The sequence below is a fragment of the Leiobunum rupestre genome, chromosome 2 (assembly GCF_980474605.1).
Source record: "Leiobunum rupestre chromosome 2, qqLeiRupe1.1.hap1, whole genome shotgun sequence".
NCBI classification, from domain to species: Eukaryota; Metazoa; Arthropoda; class Arachnida; order Opiliones; family Sclerosomatidae; genus Leiobunum; species Leiobunum rupestre.
Genome location: NC_143385.1, coordinates 11,275,903 through 11,297,964, shown reverse-complemented (window position 1 = coordinate 11,297,964; position 22,062 = coordinate 11,275,903). Strand labels below are relative to the sequence as shown.

Genomic DNA, 22,062 nt, shown 5'->3' with positions numbered 1-22,062 from the left:
AAGTAAAAATGCAAATGATTTGATAGAATTTATCTCATTCTAATCAATTTGATAAACACAATTGATTTTTATCACATTTAAGATTTTTTTATTAATAAAATCCATTTTTATTAATTTGCATTTTTTCCCATTTTCAATAAATTGAAAAAAAAATAAAATTTTGATAAATTTTATTTTTTTCGTCAATTTTGATAATTTTTTTTTTAGTTTTTGCATTTTAAAATTTTTTAATTTTTTGGAAAATTTTCCAAGTGGCCACCCTTAGAATTTTCAAAATCCCATGTTTTTTTCGGTAAGGAATTTTAAATTTTGTGTTCATTTTCGGTTGCCATGGCAAAACTAATGCCCGTTGAAACTTTTCCTTTAAGGAATTTTGATGATTTGATAAAACCCCCGAGTTTGAACAAAATTGGTGTGTTACACCTTGGATAGTCTCCTTGTCAGCCTTTCGTCATTTCAGTTGTGTATTATTTTATTAGACGTTGTATTTTTTAACTTTACTAAACGAGTAAAGAGTAATAAAGTTAGAGATGATGATTTTGAGCGTGGGAAGTTTAAAGTAATTTGCATAAAATAAGTTCTGCAATCAGCAGTAGCGAAGCTTGGAATTACTTTGGACAATTGAAACGTTATGAAGACGGAAATTGGATATGGCATAATATATATTTTCCAACTACCAAAATGGTAGTATTTACATAACGTAGCTGATACTTTAAAAAAAATAGATTTGTTTGAATTATTATATGCTGTTAATTATTATTCTAAACTAGCGTAAATAAAATAAGCTTATACTCGGAATAAATAAATTAAACCAGGAGGAGGACCACACAGGCCCATCTCTACCATTGGGCTAGGAAGGGCTAAGCCCTAGGGCGCCGCGCTCTGAAGGGGCGCCGTCCGGCCCTTTATATTTGTTTATAATTTAATTGTAAAGTATTCAATAAAGACGCGGTGATATGAAAAAGAGTGTCTGATATTATTAGCCCAGGGGCACCCGTAAGGTAAAGATGGCCCTGGGACCACAGGTAGGTTGATTTCTACTCTCTAGTATAAAATTATTTTTCTTTATAAAGAAACGCCGGCTCACGCCGCCGCCGACAAAAAAATCGGCGTACGCCGTTCGCGCCGCCGCCGCCGACTAAAGTTGACCGGCTCGTCGCCGCCGATCAAAATTTCGCGGCGTCGGGGTCTAACCTGGAGTGGTCGTCTCCCGTTTTAGGCGGGGCAGTAAAAAAATCGTAGAAATTTTGCACTTTTCGTCTGCAAGTTTTTCTGCTCGCGTATTTCTAGTCTCGTATTTTTTAGTAGTAATAGACAATGAACATTTAGTTTATTTCCTTAACAAAATAGGTGCAATATGCAAATTAAAAAGCAAGCAAGGAAAATTATACAACCTTCAAATTTGGGGATAGTGATAAATTCATTATTACTAGAACATAATTATAGTGCATTGTCTAAGCCCGTTAGCAACGCAACAGATAACGGTAAATATATCATTATTTCTTTATATTAAACGAAAAGAAACAAAAAGTTAATGATATAAGCCATTCGTTTTTGAAGATGTACAGTGAGATCTTAATCAAAAGTGCCATCAAAGATTTAGAAAAGATGTTGACAAAGAATCTTAGCCCCGCAATGTGTAAGGAATGCTTCATTAAACTGTGGATTAAACATAAATTACTTCATTACTAATACTTTAATTTTTAATCGAGTTTGTCTGAAGAAGTTCAAAATCATCCGGAAAAAATTATGTTATCGGCAGGTATCCACAAGCAATGATCATTTTGTAGATGAAATTGGAAAGTGTTTTTAAATAGATGTAAGGAATTTAAATAATTAATTGAAAATTCATTTTTTATTATAATTTGAACATTTGTTCAGGAATTTGAGTTGCTACACGAGACAGATAAAAATTTACTATCTCAATGTTTAACAAGAAGACTAATGAATAACCGGTTGATAAAAAGAGTGGAAATACAATCTTCAGCTGTCAAAAAAACAGCAGACAACACTACTGACACTAATTATCATCAAATTCCACTTTTGATGGAGAAACGTGCTACCCAAAAAGAGCGATTTGTTATTCACCACATTGGAGGATATATGGTCCGCCAGTTAATATGGTCCGCCAGTTAATATTGACGTACGGTTCCTTGTCAAAAGAATTCATTAAAAATGCTATTAAATTGAAGAGCGAGAAATCAAATGATTTCACAAAGTGGAGTGAAGACTTTAACAAGGGAGGACTAAAAATACTGAATCCAAAAGCATTTACTTTTGTAGTGAAGATACACAGTGAAGCAAAGGGACTTATTTATCGACAAGCCCTATGGCGGACAATCCCCACCCGGACACTCGCAAGACTATTGTTGTCGAACTCAGCGCCCATTTTTACCTACAATCCACCTATAAATATGTTGCATACATATATTTTCCAAGTATATCCGTCATAATGGACTATTTTTTCGAACACACCGCCACTTTTTCACCTAGAATCAACCCTCAAACCTTTTGCATTATTTTTTTTCATCGCTGGTCGTTCCGGTATAGTGCTTGTTATGTGTTTATTACTCCATGGTTTCGTTACCGACTCTCTGAACTGCACATTTTTCGCCATAGCTCAAGAACTATACCAGATATGAACTTCTCCTTTAGAAAGACACAATGGGAGCTTAATTTGAAACTGTATACCAAATTTCATTTAAATCTGGTCAGTAGTTTTTGCTGTAGAGCGGTCTGCGAGGAGAAGATGGAAGAAGAAGAAGAAGAAAAATTAAGCCTTACTTTGCCCCATTACTACGAAACGTCGCCTCAACCCTGTTCGATGGAATTCGTATATGTTTGTCGCATTCCTGTAACCTTTCAAACGATACATCACTTGCTTTGATACGACCTATAGGTTTTGAGATACGAGGGGGTAAAAAGGCTTCATTCTGACTCGAGATAATATAGCAAGTGCTCGGGTAGGTGCTCTACTCTATACCCGGACCTTGCGTAGGGACTACCGTCCCTTTTGATTAATACTGATCTAATCATGGAAATACACAACTAAAAAAATTAAAAGAAAAGAAAAATTTAGTTATAACTCTATAGAAGGGATAATATTAAATAAGGTCCATTGTGCAACCCCTAATCTGTGACTTTAGGTAAAAAGTCCAATTTCCGCCACAAAGTTAAGAATCTGTTTGGCCGGGATGTTGAAGAAGTCATGCGTCTCCAACCGATGCATACCAAGATGCTAAAACCTTTGAGCCGCATAATAGTCACAGCTACAAAGAATGTGAGAGGCAGTTTCCTCCTCAGTTAGACAAGCCCTACAAATTGGGTTAAGTTGGCAATGGCCTGTAAGTAGCGAGACGGGCCAGGGACAAACTCCTTGGCCAGCCTTTGACCATCCATCTCAAGCCAAAGCTTGAGTTGACGATCCGACCTATACTTGGAGACTAGGCTGCGTGCCAGGCCACGGGGGATGGGTAGAGCAGGTTCAGGCCCACTAAACCCAGCTCTTGCACACTCCCGGGCCAAGGCATCAGCCTTTTCATTCCCGTGATGCCCTTTATGACCAGGTATCCAATAAAGTTGAGCTTTATTGTGCATCCCAAGATCAGAAATAAGATCTAAGCAGCTAAGAACCAGTTTAGAAGTGATACTAGACTGGTTAAGAGCTTTAAGAGCGGCCTGACTATCCGTGTAGATTTGGATAACCTTCCCTCGATGCTTCTTTTCCAGACAATAGTTGGCACAGAAGCAGATAGCAGAAATGTCTGCTTGGAAAACGGTAGCGTATTCCACCAGGGTTTTGTAAAAACCATAGTTATTATAAAGGCAGCACATCCCCGCGCCTGTACCAGAATTGCTCTTAGATCCGTCGGTAAACCAGACCACCTCACCTCTGGTACCGAGGGTAATGTTAGCCCAATCCGTGCGGCTTGGGAAGTTAACCTCAAAGGGCTTGCTATAGTGTAATTTAGCAGCAGAGATGTCAGAACCCATCTTAAGTTCGGGTAAATGACTAGAAATATCAAGATAGAGTTTGGTGTGACTGTTTACCCAATTATTAGCTTTCCACCAACCATTTTGGTTAAGCCTATAGGCACCAAAAGCAGCAGCTGCTCTATAAAAAGATGCAGAGGAAGAATGTTCAGGAGAACTTCTAGAGGAGCACTTGGGGCTGTTCTCATAGCTTCAGTAATGCTAATACAGGCTAACCTTTGCAGGATGCGCAGTTCAGACTGCACGGTTTTTAATGTTACCCTTGGCCACCAGACCACAGCTGCGTAAGACAGAATAGGTCTGATGATAATAGTATACAGCCAGTATACAACTCTGGGACTAAGGCCCCAGGATTTACTGATTGCACTCCTAATCCTACAAAATAAAACTTTGCCCTTCTTGATAATATAATCAAGATGTGGTTTCCATGTAAATTTGCTGTCAAGGATGACACCGAGGTATTTCACCTCGGTGCTTACCGCTAGGTTAGTTCCAAATAAGGAAATACCATTGAACGACCCCTGGATCCTTTTACGAGTAAATGGAACCAGGACCGTCTTACTAGGATTAACTGTGAGGTTGAACTCCTTGCACCAGCACTCGACTGATGCCAGAGCCCTCCTCATTACATCCTTATCTGTCGTTGAGAATTTCCCAGTGACAATGATGGCAATATCATCAGCGTAACCGAAACAGGGACACCCCCCCCCTATTCAGACTCCGCATTAGATCGTCCACCACCAGGCACCACAAAAGGGGAGAGAGAACCACCCCTGAGGGCAGCCATGGCTGGTGGAGACCATAAGGGAGTCACCGAGCAGGGAGGACATGAGTTTCCGGTCACTTAACTTGGATTTGATCCAGAGACACAATGTGTCATTGATACAAAACCTCTTAGCAGCCTTCATAATGACTGTGCTAGAGACCTTATCAAAGGCCCCTTCGATAACAAGAAAAACCGCTAACGCTATTTCCTTGAAATCAATTGCCTTTTCGAGGCAGTTGCTTATGCCATGAAGGGCGGTCTCAGTAGACCTGCCTTTCTGATAAGCAAACTGTGCGGAGGAGAGAGGATTTTAGAGACAACCTCCTCTCTAATATAACTGTCCACCAACTTTTCCAAACATTTTTAAGAGAGAAGAGGTTAGACTAATTGGCCTAAACGCCTTAGCCTCAAGGTAATTCGACTTACCAAGCTTGGGTATGAATATGGCCCGAGACAGTTTCCAAGTGCTTAGTATATGCCCTAGGGCAATACAAGCCCTATAGATCCTTAACAGCAAAGGGCAGAGATAATCAATGCCCTCTTGAAACAGAATGGGAAAGATCCCATCAGGTCCTGGTGACTTATAGGGCTTAAATGATTGTATAGCCTATATGAGTCTAGAGTGCGTGACAACCTTATTTGCCACTGCCCAATCTTCCCTTTTGGTACGTTTGATCTGTGACTCTGGAATCTGGAAAGTGCACTTCTAACATATGAGTTAAAGTGTCCTTGCCAGAAGTAGAGAAACTACCATCTTTCAACTTAATAGTAATAATTTTCATTAATTTGGCTGAACTGGGAACATCTGATATGTTCTCACAGAAGTTTCTCCACGAAGGTTTTTAGCATCGCGGATAGACTTATGGTAGGCAGTGAGGGTCTGCTCTTAGGCAGCCCAGTCTCCCGACCTCTTAGCTTTGTTGAAAAGCCTTCTAGTTTCTTTGTGAAGACTACCAATCTCAATTATTTATTCTCTAAGACCTATTGGTCCCAGTATTCCGTAAGTTTGATCATTACTATAAATTTGTCAGAGTTTAGCTCTTTTTTGTCCCCTTTTTATTATGGAATTTTCTACCTTGGCTGAACTGGGAACATCTGATATGTTCTCACAGAAGTTTCTCCACGAAGGTTTTTAGCATCGCGGATAGACTTATGGTAGGCAGTGAGGGTCTGCTCTTAGGCAGCCCAGTCTCCCGACCTCTTAGCTTTGTTGAAAAGCCTTCTAGTTTCTTTGTGAAGCCTACCAATCTCATTTATTTATTCTCTAAGACCTATTGGTCCCAGTATTCCGTAAGTTTGATCATTACTATAAATTTGTCAGAGTTTAGCTCTTTTTTGTCCCCTTTTTATTATGGAATTTTCTACCTTTGCGCGTAATTTATCTACCAGAATAATTTAATAATAATAAAGGACAATTTGCATATTTAAATGAATTGGATGTAAAAAGTATTTACAGCAATAATGAAAAAATATTTAATTTCAAAACATTAAAAGAACTTATTTTCCTTCAGCCTGAAGGATGAAATCAATGTAAGAGCCTGATAGTAAGTCGTCCTTACTGATTCCAAGTTCTTGCATTAAACTTTCAGCAATTGCTTGGCCTTCTTCTATTGACTGGCCTTCTTGCATCATGACCTGCGTGCGATTTTTCGTTCTGAGCAAATTATTAAAGCTTGATCGAAAATATTTTAAAATTATTATGTAACTAATAACGGGACTATTTTTCTCGAAAACTATTAATAGGCCTTTCTATAAAATATTTCTACGTGCTTTCACGGTTTTTCTCTACGCCACCCACCACCAATTTCGCTATATCAAAACAAAACGTTGGCTGTACTTTTAGCATTTTCCTGTAAGAACTTAGATAGCTTTCTTCTTCCATGATTTCCCCAAACGTTTTACACGGAGCTCGGGTTAGATTTAGTGACTTCGGAGTTCAAACTGATTTTAATTTATTTTCGATACTAAGTAAATGAATAATTATTGCAATACTCATATAAAATATTTAAATCTTCTTCTCTTATGACTAGTTAAGTAAACGAAATACTTTTAAACTTTAAACATTTGATATAACAAATTTGTTAATATCACTTGGATTAATTTTAATCTGCCGTGTGTTGTTACACTCGGTAGCAGACGTTATACCAAGCTCAAGAGTCGAGAAAGGGTAAAAACAAGGAGTAATATATATAACGTTGATCCAAATAATCCTTGCAAAACAGTTTTCCTTCCCCTTCTTAGCGTAACGAACATTTTATGGAAAGGTCTATTCTAGAAATTTAAATTTTTTGAGATTTTATTTATTAGTAAGGGAACTCTTTAATTAGTAAATTTCTGAAAAAACACATAACATTTCGTAGTTTTAGAATTTGTTTTTCACTGGTAGGTTTTAGACAAAAATAAACTTAGAATTCCTGCTGACACATAATTGGAATACACTTCCGACACAATTGGAATTTAGGTAGAATCCACCTGTTTTATTTGCATGACCTCAAATCTCATTGAAAATAAGCTTATTTCAACAAAAGCAATTTTAGCTGTAACCCTCAGAGTATGGTTTACAACTTTCTCATTGTCACTTTGTCTACCACGGTATCATCTACTAGTAAAAAATAAATTTTCTAATTTCAAAATTAAAGAGCTCCCTAACCAATAAATATACCATGATTGACCAAATTGAAACACCCTGTACAAATATGAAAATCTAAAAATTATATGACAGAACAAGATGTCACAGACATTTAAGTACACACAATCCCCCGATGTATTAACAGGGGCAGATTAACCATTTCGGCGCCTCTAGGCACAGAAAACTTTGGCGCCCCTTGGCATTGTCTAAAGGGTTGGTCAACTAACATTGTAAGTAGGGGCAAGCCATGTGGTCAGAATTTATATACCGGTGCTCCAAGCTAATCAAAAAGCCTACTACACCGGTGGTCTCATCAGAATGCCCTACGTCAGCGTCCCCAAGCCCGGACAGGTGACAAATCCAAGTACTTCGACCGTGGGGCTTTATCAGAGTTTTGGCGGCCCTAGAAAAATGGCGCCCTAGGCACGTGCCTACTCTGCCTAATGGTTAATACGCCCCTGTGTATTAACTATATTTCAAACATTAAATTTAAATTTGAACAAATTTCCAATCATTTTGTACGTCAACTTAATAAAGCCAAGAGAAATTTTATCGAAAAAGAATTTTTCGAGTTACCTGGTTTTGGAAATTAAGTAGCGAAACGCGAACAACCTAATTTAAATTAATATTTAGACAAACCGAATTTTTCGAGTTACCTGGTTTTGGAAATAAGGTAGCGAAACCCAAACGCGTTAGTTAAAATTAATTTTTAGACAAACCGAATTTTTCGAGTTACCTGGTTTTGGAAATAAGGTAGCCATGTATCAATTGGTACTAAATTCAAATATCACAATAGTGCGTTATGAGTTCCCGCGAATTGGCCAGAAATCTCACTTTATCTAATATTTCATAATGAAACTGAAAACGTAGTTCAGAAATAATCAGTACTAACTAAATATATAATTTCCAACCAAGTCGGACTTAATTTTAAAAAAGTATGTAGATTTAATCGGCGGCATCGGCTACACTGTACGTGGGCCCAGTACACACTAAATCCCTTAGAATTGTGTGTAAAAAGCAGTGTTTAGAAAAAGCAAGTCTAATTCTGTACAGAATTAAGTAACTTTTTAAATTGTATTATTATATCAATATATTATTATATTATTTATAAATTAATTATTATTTTTGGGCCTTTGAAAAATTATAGTTTTGGGAGCTGAAATTTTCAAACTAAAGACCCTCAACCACGATGAGGTTGTCTAACAAATTTCAGTACCCTAAAAAGAGTACTTTATCAGTTGAACATCGTCTTTAACACGTTATCAACTTAACGGCCTTCTTGATTTTGGCCTACCATTGCTCAACTTAGTATTTCGCAAATCAGATCGAGTCAAAGATAGTTAACCATCAAATGTGACGGGAACAACTTTCTAATTGGAACCAACTTCGTAGCTCTTACGGTTCTCAAGTTAATTTTCGAATGACCTTGAAGACATGGTTCAAGGTCATTTTCATAGTTGGTTGACCCCCTGAGCACTCTATAACAACCTAAAATTTCAAAATCGTAGCTAAAACACATTTTGAGATATTCACCCTGGTCCATTTTTAAGTTAACACCCTGTATAGTGAAATATAGGAAATATGGGAAATTGGTCATCCTGGATAAATCATACGGACTTAACATCACTATTTCCTTACTTCTAATTCCATAAAGGAGCCAAGATTTTCAACCGTGTCCAGATGAACTCTCGTTTGAGCGACCATAATTAGAATCCTTTTTTTCTTAACAATTCCTCGAACTCCGAGGCAGTTCTTCAATATTTCCTGGAAATTAACTTATTTTCATTTCCAAAACAAATCGCTTTAATTTGAAAACCTTTACTTTTAGTGCACTGACGTCAGTTGTGCCAAAATCTTGTTTCGTATATTTTGACAACTTCGGTCCTTCAGAATCAGGCCTATCGTAATGTACCAACTGGGACGGTTGACCCTCGGATGGATATAAGAAATTATAAATACTTAAGCTACATGTAGCTTATTAGCGAGGGGCAGTTCACTGCGATGATTAAGTTTGCACCATTGATCGAATAAATCGAGTTAGTGATTGAGCCGATTAAATCGAGTTAGTGATTGAGCCGATTAAATCGAGTTAGTGATTGAGCCGATTAAATCGAGTTAGTGATTAAGCCGATTAAATCGAGTTGGTGATTGAGCCGATTAAATCGAGTTGGTGATTGAGCCGATTAAATCGAGTTGGTGATTGAGCCGATTAAATCGAGTTGGTGATTGAGCCGATTAAATCGAGTTGGTGATTGAGCCGATTAAATCGAGTTAGTGATAAAGCAGATGAAATCGAGATTGCGCTGATTAAATCACGATTAAAATATATATTCAAAAAAATAGATTGTGATTAAATCGAGATTGAGTTGATTAAATCTAAGATTTCTCGGATTTTTAAAGTTAACTTCTGTTTCCCAATGATTTTATGATTTCTAAAACAATGTTTGATTTTTGAGGTAACCTTGTATTTTTAAGGTTAATTTTTAATTTCACGGATTTCTTAAAATTTAGAATCTTTTTGGGTTTATTAATGAGTTTTGTATTACTTAAACTAGTTAACTCTATTTGTTCCTAATGTACACCGAATTTTTCTAGTGGCTTAATTCTCTAAGAATTTCAATAGGTGTTTCCATAAAATAAAACAAAAAAATTTAAACGTATGAAATGATTTATGGGCGTCACAATCTTAAGCTTTATAATGTTTTAATGGCACGCGCGTTTCAAACGTGGACTTTAAATTCCAAAATCTTAATCGAATCAAGCGCGTGCTCTCTACTTAGAATGCTTGTCCTGCCGTATCGCGTATGGTAAGATCACTCTGACGGCTTTGGCCCCGCCTACGAGGGAAAAATCCACTCCGCGCACGCTTCCCTCTCGCGTTGTTGTTTGTTAAGTTAACATAGTGACGTCAAAAAAACCGTCAGCCACATCGAGATGAAAATCTGCCGCGATGAGCATTCCGAGTAGAGCTATGGATTGATGTCATAGCTATAATAGGGGAGTACGCAAATTCAGTGTTGGGAATTCTCTGTAAGGGAAGTTTGGTGTAGGCAATTCTCTGTAAGGAAAGTTTGGTGTAGGGAATTCTCTGTAAGGAAAGTTTGGTGTAGGAAATTCTCTGTAGGGAAAGTTTGGTGTAGGAATTCTCTGTAAAAGATAACAGGTGTCATATGCCCTTTAATATAACTACGTATGGCGCATGACGTCATTGGTCATGTGACCCAATATTGTTTTTTAGTTTTGGTTTTACTTTTAGATGAGTAAGATAACTCACGCTCTCACTATGCCTCTCTAAAACATCAGTAATGTTTATATCTATGTATAACCAGTTTTAACTTGAAGTATATTATTAAACCCTTTATTTTGTAATAGTTAAATCATTCGTTTTTATTTCGCTTAACGTCAATTGCAACAAATGGCATCTCTGCTGGGGACATCAAAAGTGAAGTAAAGGAAACAAGACGACAGCCAAGGCCTTTTTGTATACACGCATACAAGACCAAGTGCAATTATTACTATGGCAGAAGGAGGGTTAACCATGCTAGGGCAAGTTACCAAATTGACTTCCAACAATTATAGAAGCTGGCGGTTTGAAATGGAAATGGTTCTGAGGAGCCAAGGCCTATGGGGAATAATAGATGGAACAGAAGTTCCACCTGCAAGCACAGCCGCTGATGACGTCAAACGTCGATATGCAGATAGACATTCCAAGGCCTATTCCAACCTAGCATTAGGATTATCAGCTGATATAAGAAGTTTGATTGAGGGTCAGACTACACCAGATGGGATATGGAAAGCATTACGAGATGCATTTGAGCCAATTACACGGGCACGTATCGGGATGCTGCGTAAACAATTTTATAACCTCACTTACCAGGATGGTGAAGGTATGCCAGCTTTTATAGGAAGGGTTTATTATGCCAAGAGACAATTGGACGAAGCTGGAGAAACAGTGGCCGAAAAGGAAATATCCTACCAACTGATTGGTTCCTTACCAGAATCCTACCAAAGCCTGGTGTCAGTGATATATGACGCTGACGATACTAAGTTCACTCCGACAATTATCAAAAATCAACTTATCGCCGAGCATGGACGTCAAACCATGAATGAAACGTCTGATGGTCAAACTGCAAATGCATATACAGCTCAAGTTGGGAAATCTCGAGGTACAACAAGGTCGAATACTGGGAGGTATAATGGCCGATGTTCCATATGCAATATATGGGGGCATCGTGCATCTGACTGTCGCAATAAAGACAAAGTAGCACAACGATCAAAAGACAAAGATGGGAAAACCAAAGCGATAATTAAAGACAAGAAGCCAATAAGAGGAGCGTTTATTACTTCCGCTTTTTTGTCATCTACAACTACCAACGCTGATGACTGGATTATAGACTCAGCAGCAACTCACCACTTCTGTAACCGCAGAGAATGGTTTTCCAGTTACTCGCCAAGGAACACTGAAGCCACCGTAGGGGAAGGAATATCAAAGGTCGAAGGTAGTGGCGATATTTGGTTAAAGATGAAAGATAAAGGTGGAAATGTATTCAGGCTGATGGGAGTTATATATACGCCCGGCATGCGCCGAAATCTGATTTCTGGTAGACTACTTGACCAAGCCGGTTATAAAGTTATAATAGAGAAGTCACAATGTACTACCTTGTTTCCAAATGGGGATTTTGGGTTTGAAGCATTATTGTCTGACGAACACTTCTATACTGTAAAAGCGCAGGTCAAAGTGGATGGTTTTTCCGAAGAGGAAACAGATGAACTACCTGAGACACATAATACAACAGTTCTTGAAGGGATTGAATTGTGGCATAAGCGCCTCGGCCATTTAAATGAAGAGGATATAAAATATATGGTATCAAATAAAATGTTGGAAGGTTTGGAATTCCCAAAGGGCAGTCTTAGTGTTTGTATGCCATGTCGTATGGCCAAAAGCACACGAAGCACCCATAAACCACTGCCAAATGTACGAAGCAAGAGTCTCTTAGAGTTGGTTCATTCGGACGTTTGGGGACCATCCCCAGTCACATCATTGGGTGGTGCGAAGTACTACATAACTTTTATTGATGATAACAGTCGATTTATGCAGGTATATGTGATGAAAAACAAAAACCAGGCTTATGACTGGTTCAAAGTGTACAAGGCTGAGGTAGAAAATTATACCGGCCACAGTATCAAAGCATTGCGAACTGATAATGGCATGGAGTATTGTGCCGAGCGATTTGAAAGCTATTGTAAGGCTGCGGGAATAAAACATGAACGAAGCAATACCTATTCACCACAAATGAATGGAGTTGCCGAGCGAGCAAACAGAACTCTGTTAAACACAGTGCGAGCTCTGACGGATGACGCTAAATTGCCATATTCTCTTTGGGCCGAATTGGTGCAAACAGCAACTACCTTAAAAAATCGTTCCCGACACTCGAAGCTGGGTGATAAGGTACCTTTGGAGTTGTGGAGAAAAAAGAAACCGAGTGCACGTTTTCTTAAGCGCATAGGATGTTTGGTGTTCGTACATGTCCCACCACAGCGCCGTAAAAATAAGTTTCAACCACGAGCCAAACCAGGAATTCTCATAGGGTACGCCACAAATACAAAAGGGTACCGTGTCTGGTTACCGGAGGACAGAGAAGTCAAAGAGTCGAAACATGTCTCGTTCGATGAAAACAAGTTAGGAATAGATGTTGTCAAAGGTGTAACACAAGATCATGATAACTTATTCTGGCCAATTGAAGACCCTCCTACGGAAGAAATAGAAACTGAAAACAATGAACCAATATCCTCTGAAATAACAGTTGACAGTCAAGAAATGGTACCTGCTGATCAACCCACACAACCAACAAGGAGGCCGATTGCGGGTTTGCCAACTGGCTGGACAAGGGAAGAGAAGCTAAGGAAGTCTGGTGCCACTGCCGGTCTGAAGGATATTTACGTTTACGATCCTGATGGGATACAACTACGATCAAAACCAGATGTTGTGAGATATATGAAAGAAAATGGCCTAAATTATGACTTAAATTTATTCGATTTTTCAAGAAAAGTGGTTCCAAATGCAGCTACCCATCTGTCCTGCATCGCACAAGATGATACATCAGCGATTTATGAATCATACTGTACAGAAATTAAAGTGCCCACAAATTATCAAGAAGCGATTCAATCTCCTCAAAAAGTCCAATGGAAACAAGCTATGGATCAAGAGATAAAAACATTGGAGGAACGGAAAGTGGCAACAGTAGTAAATAAACCTGATAGACGTATTATTGGATGCAGATGGGTCTACACGCTAAAAAAGAATCATGATGGACAAATAATACGATACAAGGCTCGCCTAGTAGCCCAAGGTTTTGCACAAGTGGCGGGAGTGGACTATGAAGATTCGTTTTCCCCTGTCATCAGTTTTTCACTGATCCGTCTATTTATCTCATTGTTTGTCTTGTGCCTTGGCTGGGTACATAGCCATATAGATGTATCAAATGCGTACTTGTATGGCACTTTGGATACCCCGGTATACATGAGGCAGATTCCAGGGTATGAAAAGGAAGATTCTAGCCATTGTTTAAAACTACACAAAGCCCTCTATGGTTTACCTCAGAGTGGAAGACACTGGTTTTTGGAGTTGGATCAAAGTTTCAAGCAGCTGGGATTTTCAAAACTACGTGGTACCAACTGTATCTATTACTTACCATATAAAGTGATCATTCTCGTATACGTGGATGATTTGGTGGTACTAGCGAAAAGCAACAATGTAATAGTTGACACATTTAATATAATATCAACAAAATACGCGTTAAAACAGCTCGGACCAATTCGTCACCTTCTAGGTGTTGTGTTTGATTTCCAAGACAATGGAACTTTGAAAATTCACCAGACACCCTACATAAACAAGATTGGGAAGAAATTTGGAATTTCTGTTGACAAACCTGTCAGTCTTCCCATGGTTCAAAACACAGTATTAACCAACGAAGATAGCCCAACAACCAAAGAAGACAAGGAATATATGGCAAATATTCCTTATCAAGCTCTTATTGGCTCACTTCTGTTTCTTGCGCAGCGCACGAGACCCGATATTCTATTTGCAGTAATCGCCTTGTCACAATATAATGCTAATCCGGGTCGTAATCATTGGACAAAACTGTGTCAGCTAACTCGCTATGTATTATCAACATCAACATATGGACTGATTTATCACAGTGAAAAGAATCCACAAATAACAATCTATAGTGACAGTGACTGGGGGAGTGATCGTGACAACAGACGCTCTCATTGCGGTTACATGGTATATCTAGGTACCAGTCTATTTTCCTGGCGTGCTATCAAACAGAAGTCCGTGGCCCTGTCAACAGCGGAAGCTGAATATGTCGCTTTAACAGAAGCTATTAAAGAACTTTTATGGATTCAACCAATTATAGATGAACTTAAAACATTCAATATACCGTTTGACAAACCATTGGTTCTATGTGACAATCAATCCGCTATTGCCCTTACTAAAAATACAGTTGAAAATCAACGATCCAAGCATATCGATTTACGGTATCATTTTGTATGGGAAAACATTGATAAGAATTTATTTAACCTAGAATATGTTAAATCAGTTGATAACGTCGCCGATATCTTAACTAAGATTCTTAATAAATCTAACTTTATGAATTGTCGCAAAATGTTACAACTAATAGAGTAATACTTTTTATATTAAATAGGGGGAGTGTAAAAGATAACAGGTGTCATATGCCCTTTAATATAACTAGGTATGGCGCATGACGTCATTGGTCATGTGACCCAATATTGTTTTTTAGTTTTGGTTTTACTTTTAGATGAGTAAGATAACTCACGCTCTCACTATGCCTCTCTAAAACATCAGTAATGTTTATATCTATGTATAACCAGTTTTAACTTGAAGTATATTATTAAACCCTTTATTTTGTAATAGTTAAATCATTCGTTTTTATTTCGCTTAACGTCAATTGCAACATTCTCTGTAAGGAAAGTTTGGTGTAGGGAATTCTCTGTAAGGAAAGTTTGGTGTAGGCAATTCTCTGTAAGGAAAGTTTGGTGTAGGGAATTCTCTGTAAGGAAAGTTTGGTGTAGGAAATTCTCTGTAAGGAAAGTTTGGTGTATAGAAAATTTGTTGTGAAGAAAAATTATAAAAATCTCACTTTTTCAAAACCTCACATGGCTTGAGCATACACATAATTAACATATAATATCTCAGAAAACATAGTGAAATAAGAGGCTGCGTAACATTGAAATAAATGAATACACGCTCGAAATGTAGCACAGATTGAAACTCAGTTCGCTAAGAAAAGTATCATGCTCCAGTTCGAAATAGCTCTGGCTAAAGCGATCTGAGACGTGTACCCAGATATCAATGTCAAATTATGCTTTTTTCACCTATCTCAGTCATTTTATTTGATCTAAACAATATTTTAAAATATTTTTCGAGAGGCGTTTCAAGCCATGAAGGGTTTTAAACAAAATAACTTATGAATTTTATTAATGATATTTTAAAACTTTCCTACTCAATATTTGTTTACACCGAACTTACCTACAATCCTATAATAGCTAGTGACGTAGAAAAATCATTTAAAAGAAACACCTATTAAATTTTTATAGAATTCTGTAAAAAAGATCACATCACCACATTTAAATGTTGTGTATGCATGTGCATGAATAGTGGTAGTCATTACTGGTTCAGCAACGTTTTAAAATTGGCGTCTGATAATTCGGCGACGTTGAGACAGTGGCGTAGCTAGCATGGGTAACACCCGGGGCGGATATCATGACGTGTTACTTACTAGTCTCTCGTTTGTGGAAGTTTTTATTTACAAATCACGCCCAAACGAACGACCCCGCCCTCCTCCCTAACTACGCCACTGCGTTGAGAGGGATAGCAGTAGTAGAGTTACAACATTTCAGCCGCCATGGAAGAAAATTTAAACTTACCGCGGTTTCCCTTAACTTGAGTCTTCCAGAAGAAACATTGAAATAAGTATCTTCTTGAAGCAGTTCGATCTCGGCCGAAGCAGATAGACTCAATGCTATTTTTCTTATTCTCTCTAGATCTTCGGTTTTAGCCTTAATTTCGATGTTAGACGTCATTTTCTTATTCAGATTCCTGAATGGAAAACCTTAAATGATTGGGACTCATCGGCACTGCACGATATCCGAATATAAACAGTTCGCCGTAGAACTCTTATTCGTAAACTTATCTATCAAGTCTTTAGAATTTGATTGTAATAGTACTATTGCTATCTTTTAAATGTAATATATACCTCGATGGCACCTAAAAACTATCTACCTAAATATCAACTTCATACATACGCCACAAACAAACTTGGCGCTGCTAGTGACTTCCAGGTAAGAAATCTCCTCCGCCAGCAATTTTCTCTTGAGACCAAACCCCAATGAAAATTAAGTTGCTGAAATAATAACAAATTATTAAAATGAACCACAAACTTTGGAATAAGAAAAGCGCCTACATATAACCTGGTAGTCATTATGCCAACAAAAGATACAAACTAAAGCTGAAGTATAGAGATTCGTCTATTTATACGAAGTATAAATTCCCTCTAAAATGAAATTTATAATTAACTAACATTTTCACCTAGACTCTATATTTATAACTTAATCAAATCTTTGTATACTTTCACCGCAATTTAAATTCGTAATTGCGCTAGAGTAGTTTAGTCCAAACAACTAATTTATCTATTTTCTGAGTTTAGCTTTATTCCGAAAGTTACACTTTCTGAATTCCTTATCCTGTTTCACCTGTTAATTTTTATGTAAAATTTGGCTATTTATCTCATAGTTAGGAATGAAATGGGTATAAATTAATTGAAAACATGTAAATTCCCTACTAATCTTTTATTAATTAGTTTAGTAAATAAATAGCATAATTGTTAGTTTTTTTTAAATTGAGACTCACCTCGCTCCGCTACAACTAAGTCAATTTGCCAAATTATTTTTATTTTCGATGCAGAGGGCTACGCGAAGAGAATAATACCATGAAGTAATAGTAGGGAGGGGTATTCTGAGGCGGCGTTAAATCCAACCAGCGTTGCCAGATTTTTCTGACTGAGTTATTGTACCAAGGGTAAAAAATTATAGTACAACAATGGAAATTATGGTACCAATATAAAATAGTATTAATTACTTTTAATTTAAAGTGTTTGTTGCCATAACATGCAGATAACTGTTCTCGTGACATTTCTTTATGTGGAGTTGATGTAGTCAATATGGACCATAGAAATCGGAATAACTAACTAGAACGATTTTTGAAATATTGCCACGATTAGAAATTCTGATTTCTATGGTATTGACTATCGAGTGATCTGGCAGCACTAGATCGTGGGCTTAAAATTTCGGCGCCTGAAAGCAAAAATTACGTAAATTTAATTATACTTTTAATTAGTATAAAGTTATGTGGTTTTTGCTTTCAGGCGACGATTTTATGTATAGTTAATAAGAAATGCTTATAATTTTAGTAGTAGAAATAATGTAAATATCAATATAGTACCATTAAAGTACAATAGGTTGAAAATATGGTACATTTTGGTACTATATAGCCCTCTCTCAAAATAATAGGACCATTTATAATATGATGCAAAATTATGGTATTTGTACCATTTTTATGCTTTCCTTACATAGGCCCCCCTAAAGGGCTTCTTTAGGGCCCTGCTTTGGTTGGCCCCTTGCTTATGCAGAGTTATCCTTATGTATAATGCGGGACTGATGATACGTCGCAGCACAGTATATAACAGACCCTCGATAAATTAATTTCAGTGATATTTGGCGATTTAATGAAATGAAATTTATTTATTTTTTTCCATGACTTTTTTCTTGTTCGTCTAAAATTATATTAATAATTTCAAAGACATTTTATGCCAATACTCGTACGCACCATGCTGTACCGTTTTTTTATATTTGAACTCTGGCCTTGAAGTGCACTAATAATTTTTTCGAAGGATTTTTTATGAATAATTTAGGTTTGTTAATAATTGTGGAAATTATAATCAATTACAAGATGTTGAAGAATTTTTCTTTATATACAGGGTAGTTGAGGAAAAGCTACTTTCAATAAAAATCCTTAAACCTAGGTTGTTTGTACAGGGTGATTATTTTTTAACTTAAACATGCAACATATTTTCAATGGATGAAAAAATTAGCGAATATGTACATTAAGAAAAGGGATAAAAAAGCTAAACCCTAAACAAATTTGAAGAAATTTAAAAACTTTCAAATAGCTCGTACCGATAGGTCTTCGAGCAAACTAAAAGATGCGAAACTCGGACCAAATAGATCTTCGAGTGCAAAACCATGAATATATCTAGCTATGAATATCCAACCCTACGATATAGCCCTTCTATCATGTCGATTTGATTTGGGTGGCAACTTTCGAGACCAGTGAAGCGTTTTCAGCCAATCAGGAGACTGAAGGAAATGACGGCATGCTCCTCACTCGGTCGGAGAAGATGTGATTGATCACGTGACTAGATAAGACCAACCCAAATTTTAGCGGGAGGTTAGAGAGGCTATTGCTATTGTATATTCATAGCTAGATATATTCATGGCAAAACTAAATTAAATAAAATAAATTAGCCAGAAATTCCAACGGTAGACCGGTTTCGTCCTATTTGGGACATATTTTCAACACATCGATGGAATTACGTGTATTCAAATGTTTCTTAAATCTGGTTAAGTCTATAACTATTTCACATCTTCTGTATTTTTAGTCAAAAGAGATAATTTTTTGTTTTTTAAGGTTTTACAAGAGAAGCTTTATTTCAATCAGACTTACGTCTTAAAGGCCAATTTATTTAAGTAGTAAACTTGTCGAACTAACTGGCAGTGTGAAAAGCAGATGTTGGTTAACTTTTTGGTCTACCAACACGCAAGGGTTATCGGTTAGGTCGATTTTAAGGTGTACTATTTGTTTGAGATATATAAATATTTGATATTTAACCTTTGAAATTGAGCTATTTCATAACGACACTGATAAGAGATAAAACAGCGCGCTTTTTTGTCACATTATTCGTTATAATTTGGCATCAAATTTTCAGTTCAGTTTCAAAACGTTCGCCCTACTGGTCGTCTGGTTTCCGAGTTCAGATGATTCACCTTGGTGCTTTGTTCCAACGGCAGTTAAGAAAAGCAAGCAGCTAAGGAAAGGAAATTCAAAAGCTCCAGCTTAAAGGTGCTTTATACCAACGAGCTAAAATAATTGGCTCTCATGATTACTGAAACTCGAGTTGAAGGTAAAATAAAGAAACAACAGTTTCGTCTGAATTTAAAATGCATCCCGCAGCTATTCTCTAGAATTTGATTGGTCGGATCTGCTATCACGTGAACAGCTTACTTCAATTCCCATATGATTAAGTGGCCCTTTAATGGACTAGAATAATAATAAGAATACTTTTAATAATAAAATTTTAGTATTATAATTTCTGACCTCTGATCAGAATGAAATTCTAAATTAACTATAATATTATTAAATTTTAGTTTATGTTTACAGTCCCAGATGGATCAGTGCTACCATAAGTGTATAATATTATAACATAAGGGCGACACCTCCTATTCCATTGTTTTTACTGAGAGCTATTCACAAGACAGACTGCATTAAGGGTTTCGTCACCGTTTTGCGTCCGCTTGCTAAAGTGTGATACGTAGCCTTTGACAGCGCTTCACTAGGGGGAGATTTTCGTCTTCCTATGATGTCACTCCGTTATTAGCTCGTAGTAAAATATTCCCTAAAGTGACAAACTTATGGAAAATATTATAGACTTATGGTGTTACTCTTTCATTATTTTAAATTTTATTTAATCAAATTTCAATAACACTTGTACCAAATTTATTTTTAGGATTTGATCCATCGTGAACGTCTCTTGTAAAACTTGGCTGTTCTGCACTCTGTCGTCGATTGTTCAACTACTAGTGCAAATGCATGAGAAACTACGCATGTGTCTTTAGAATAGTTCACTTGTAAACTGGATAATAATCAACTTAAACCAAAGAATACTTCGCCCTAATAAGACGCGAATGTTTTCGGCTCCCTTTTCATCGTGTTATCTTGAAGGCACGGACGTTCTGTGGTTAAGTTGTAAACATTCAAATAACAATTGTTCGGTTTCCATACTGAAAAACCTGCAAATCATCGGTTTCATGAGAAGTAGTTCGTTTCTTTTTCTTCGAGAAGTTCCGAAACCGGTTTGTTTGTTAAATCAAGAAAACCGAATTGACATTGTAGTCTCGCTCTGTCATCATTGGACATGGCGAAGTAATAATAAACATCGTTCACTTTCGACAAGGCTAACTGGTTCTTAGTTATGACATAGTCCAAAAACTTCACAATGATTTTACCCTGTCCCTAATTGAAAATATATCGTTGGCATTGGTCTCTTAGATCAGGATTATCTTCATTAGGGATTTTGTTTTGTAGAAACGCGAATTGTTTTGTAGCTCCCATCAAGTTAAAAGAACTGTTTAATTTTAAATACGGCAACCTTTTTGTTAGCTTTTTATGTGTTGTATTTAATTTATTTTTAAACTTTTAAATTTGGGAGCTTTTATCATTTATTTGTTAATTTTTATTTCTATAAGTTATGTTAAATTTGTGTATTTGTTTTCAAACTAACCTATACAGTGAGAGTTGCAAATGTTTAGGGCTCTTTTTTGAGATTCACTTTGATCTAGCTCCTCTTCAATTGAGAAATAAAAGTTCGACCTCTATTCCTGTAGTATCTGTGTTTTAATTTCATCATTTTTTAAATAAAACACCAGTATTTAACTATTGTTTCGTCAAAATCAATGGCACATAAACACGCAACGTCAAACCATTCAAGATCTACTTGACGGCTATTTATTGTGCAATGTTAATGTAGAAAAAATGATGTAGACTTTTTCTTATCTTTTTTTTGTAAATATATAGTTTATTTAACAGTTGAGAGTTCGGTGTTTTAAATTTGTTCAAATGCTAATAATTATAATATACGAGTTTTACTTTGATATACTGTCTTGGGTCAACTCGTTCATGTTTGCGCTTTGCTGCTAGTTGAATTAATTTAAAACAGGTAATGGTTCCAGCACGCTTCCATTGCGCCATCGTGCTCGAGCTGATCTAAGTACGTCCGTAAGTCCACAATTTCTGAGACTAGTATCCTATTTCCTGATGTCATGGATGATCAACTTCACCACGACTTTCAGAAGTAGTCTGGACCTGACAGCTGCCGAATCTGGAAATGACACGTCGTCGACATCCTCACGATAAAAGGATTCTCCAAGATTGTGACTTAAGACTGGGTCGAGCTGAATGCGCCTCAGCAAGGGACTGCGAAATCTAAGGCATCGCATGGAGCTGCCTTATAGAAAACTTACGTGGCTTTCAGCTCAGCCTGTACAATCATCTGGTCATCTTTGTCGAAAAGGGTCCAGGACAAGAAAACGAATTGCGACATTGCACGGGAGATGTAAAACCTATTGCTTGAAGTATTTCAACAAAAGTAGTCCATAAAACAGTTGAGAGTGTGGTGTTTTGTTATTTGTAAACTTGACAAATGCTAATTATTAAGTTAAACTAGTTTCAATTTGATACACTTTGTGTACTCTCGTTTATGTTGGCGCTTTACTGCTAGCTAGGAGCAACAAACACAAGGAGAACGCAGCCAGCGTTTAA

At 37.0% G+C, this 22,062-nt stretch overlaps 2 protein-coding genes across 2 annotated transcripts; both read right to left on the bottom strand.

Annotated features, from left to right (window-relative positions):
• Positions 1 to 3,303: 3,303 nt before the first annotated feature.
• LOC149956114 (uncharacterized) lies at positions 3,304 to 4,619 on the bottom strand. The gene is made up of 2 exons (XM_090166766.1): positions 4,210 to 4,619; positions 3,304 to 4,114 (listed from the first exon to the last, which is right to left on the bottom strand). The coding sequence occupies exons 1-2, from the start codon at positions 4,617 to 4,619 to the stop codon at positions 3,304 to 3,306; spliced, it is 1,221 nt and encodes a 406-aa protein (XP_090022892.1).
• A 1,599-nt stretch (positions 4,620 to 6,218) lies between these two features.
• On the bottom strand, positions 6,219 to 17,345 carry LOC149956113 (uncharacterized). Its single transcript, XM_090164625.1, has 6 exons — positions 17,320 to 17,345; positions 16,716 to 16,813; positions 16,338 to 16,509; positions 9,211 to 9,318; positions 9,027 to 9,152; positions 6,219 to 6,394 (listed from the first exon to the last, which is right to left on the bottom strand). The coding sequence occupies exons 3-6, from the start codon at positions 16,491 to 16,493 to the stop codon at positions 6,257 to 6,259; spliced, it is 528 nt and encodes a 175-aa protein (XP_090020751.1). The 5' UTR covers positions 16,494 to 16,509; positions 16,716 to 16,813; positions 17,320 to 17,345; the 3' UTR covers positions 6,219 to 6,256.
• Positions 17,346 to 22,062: the final 4,717 nt, after the last annotated feature.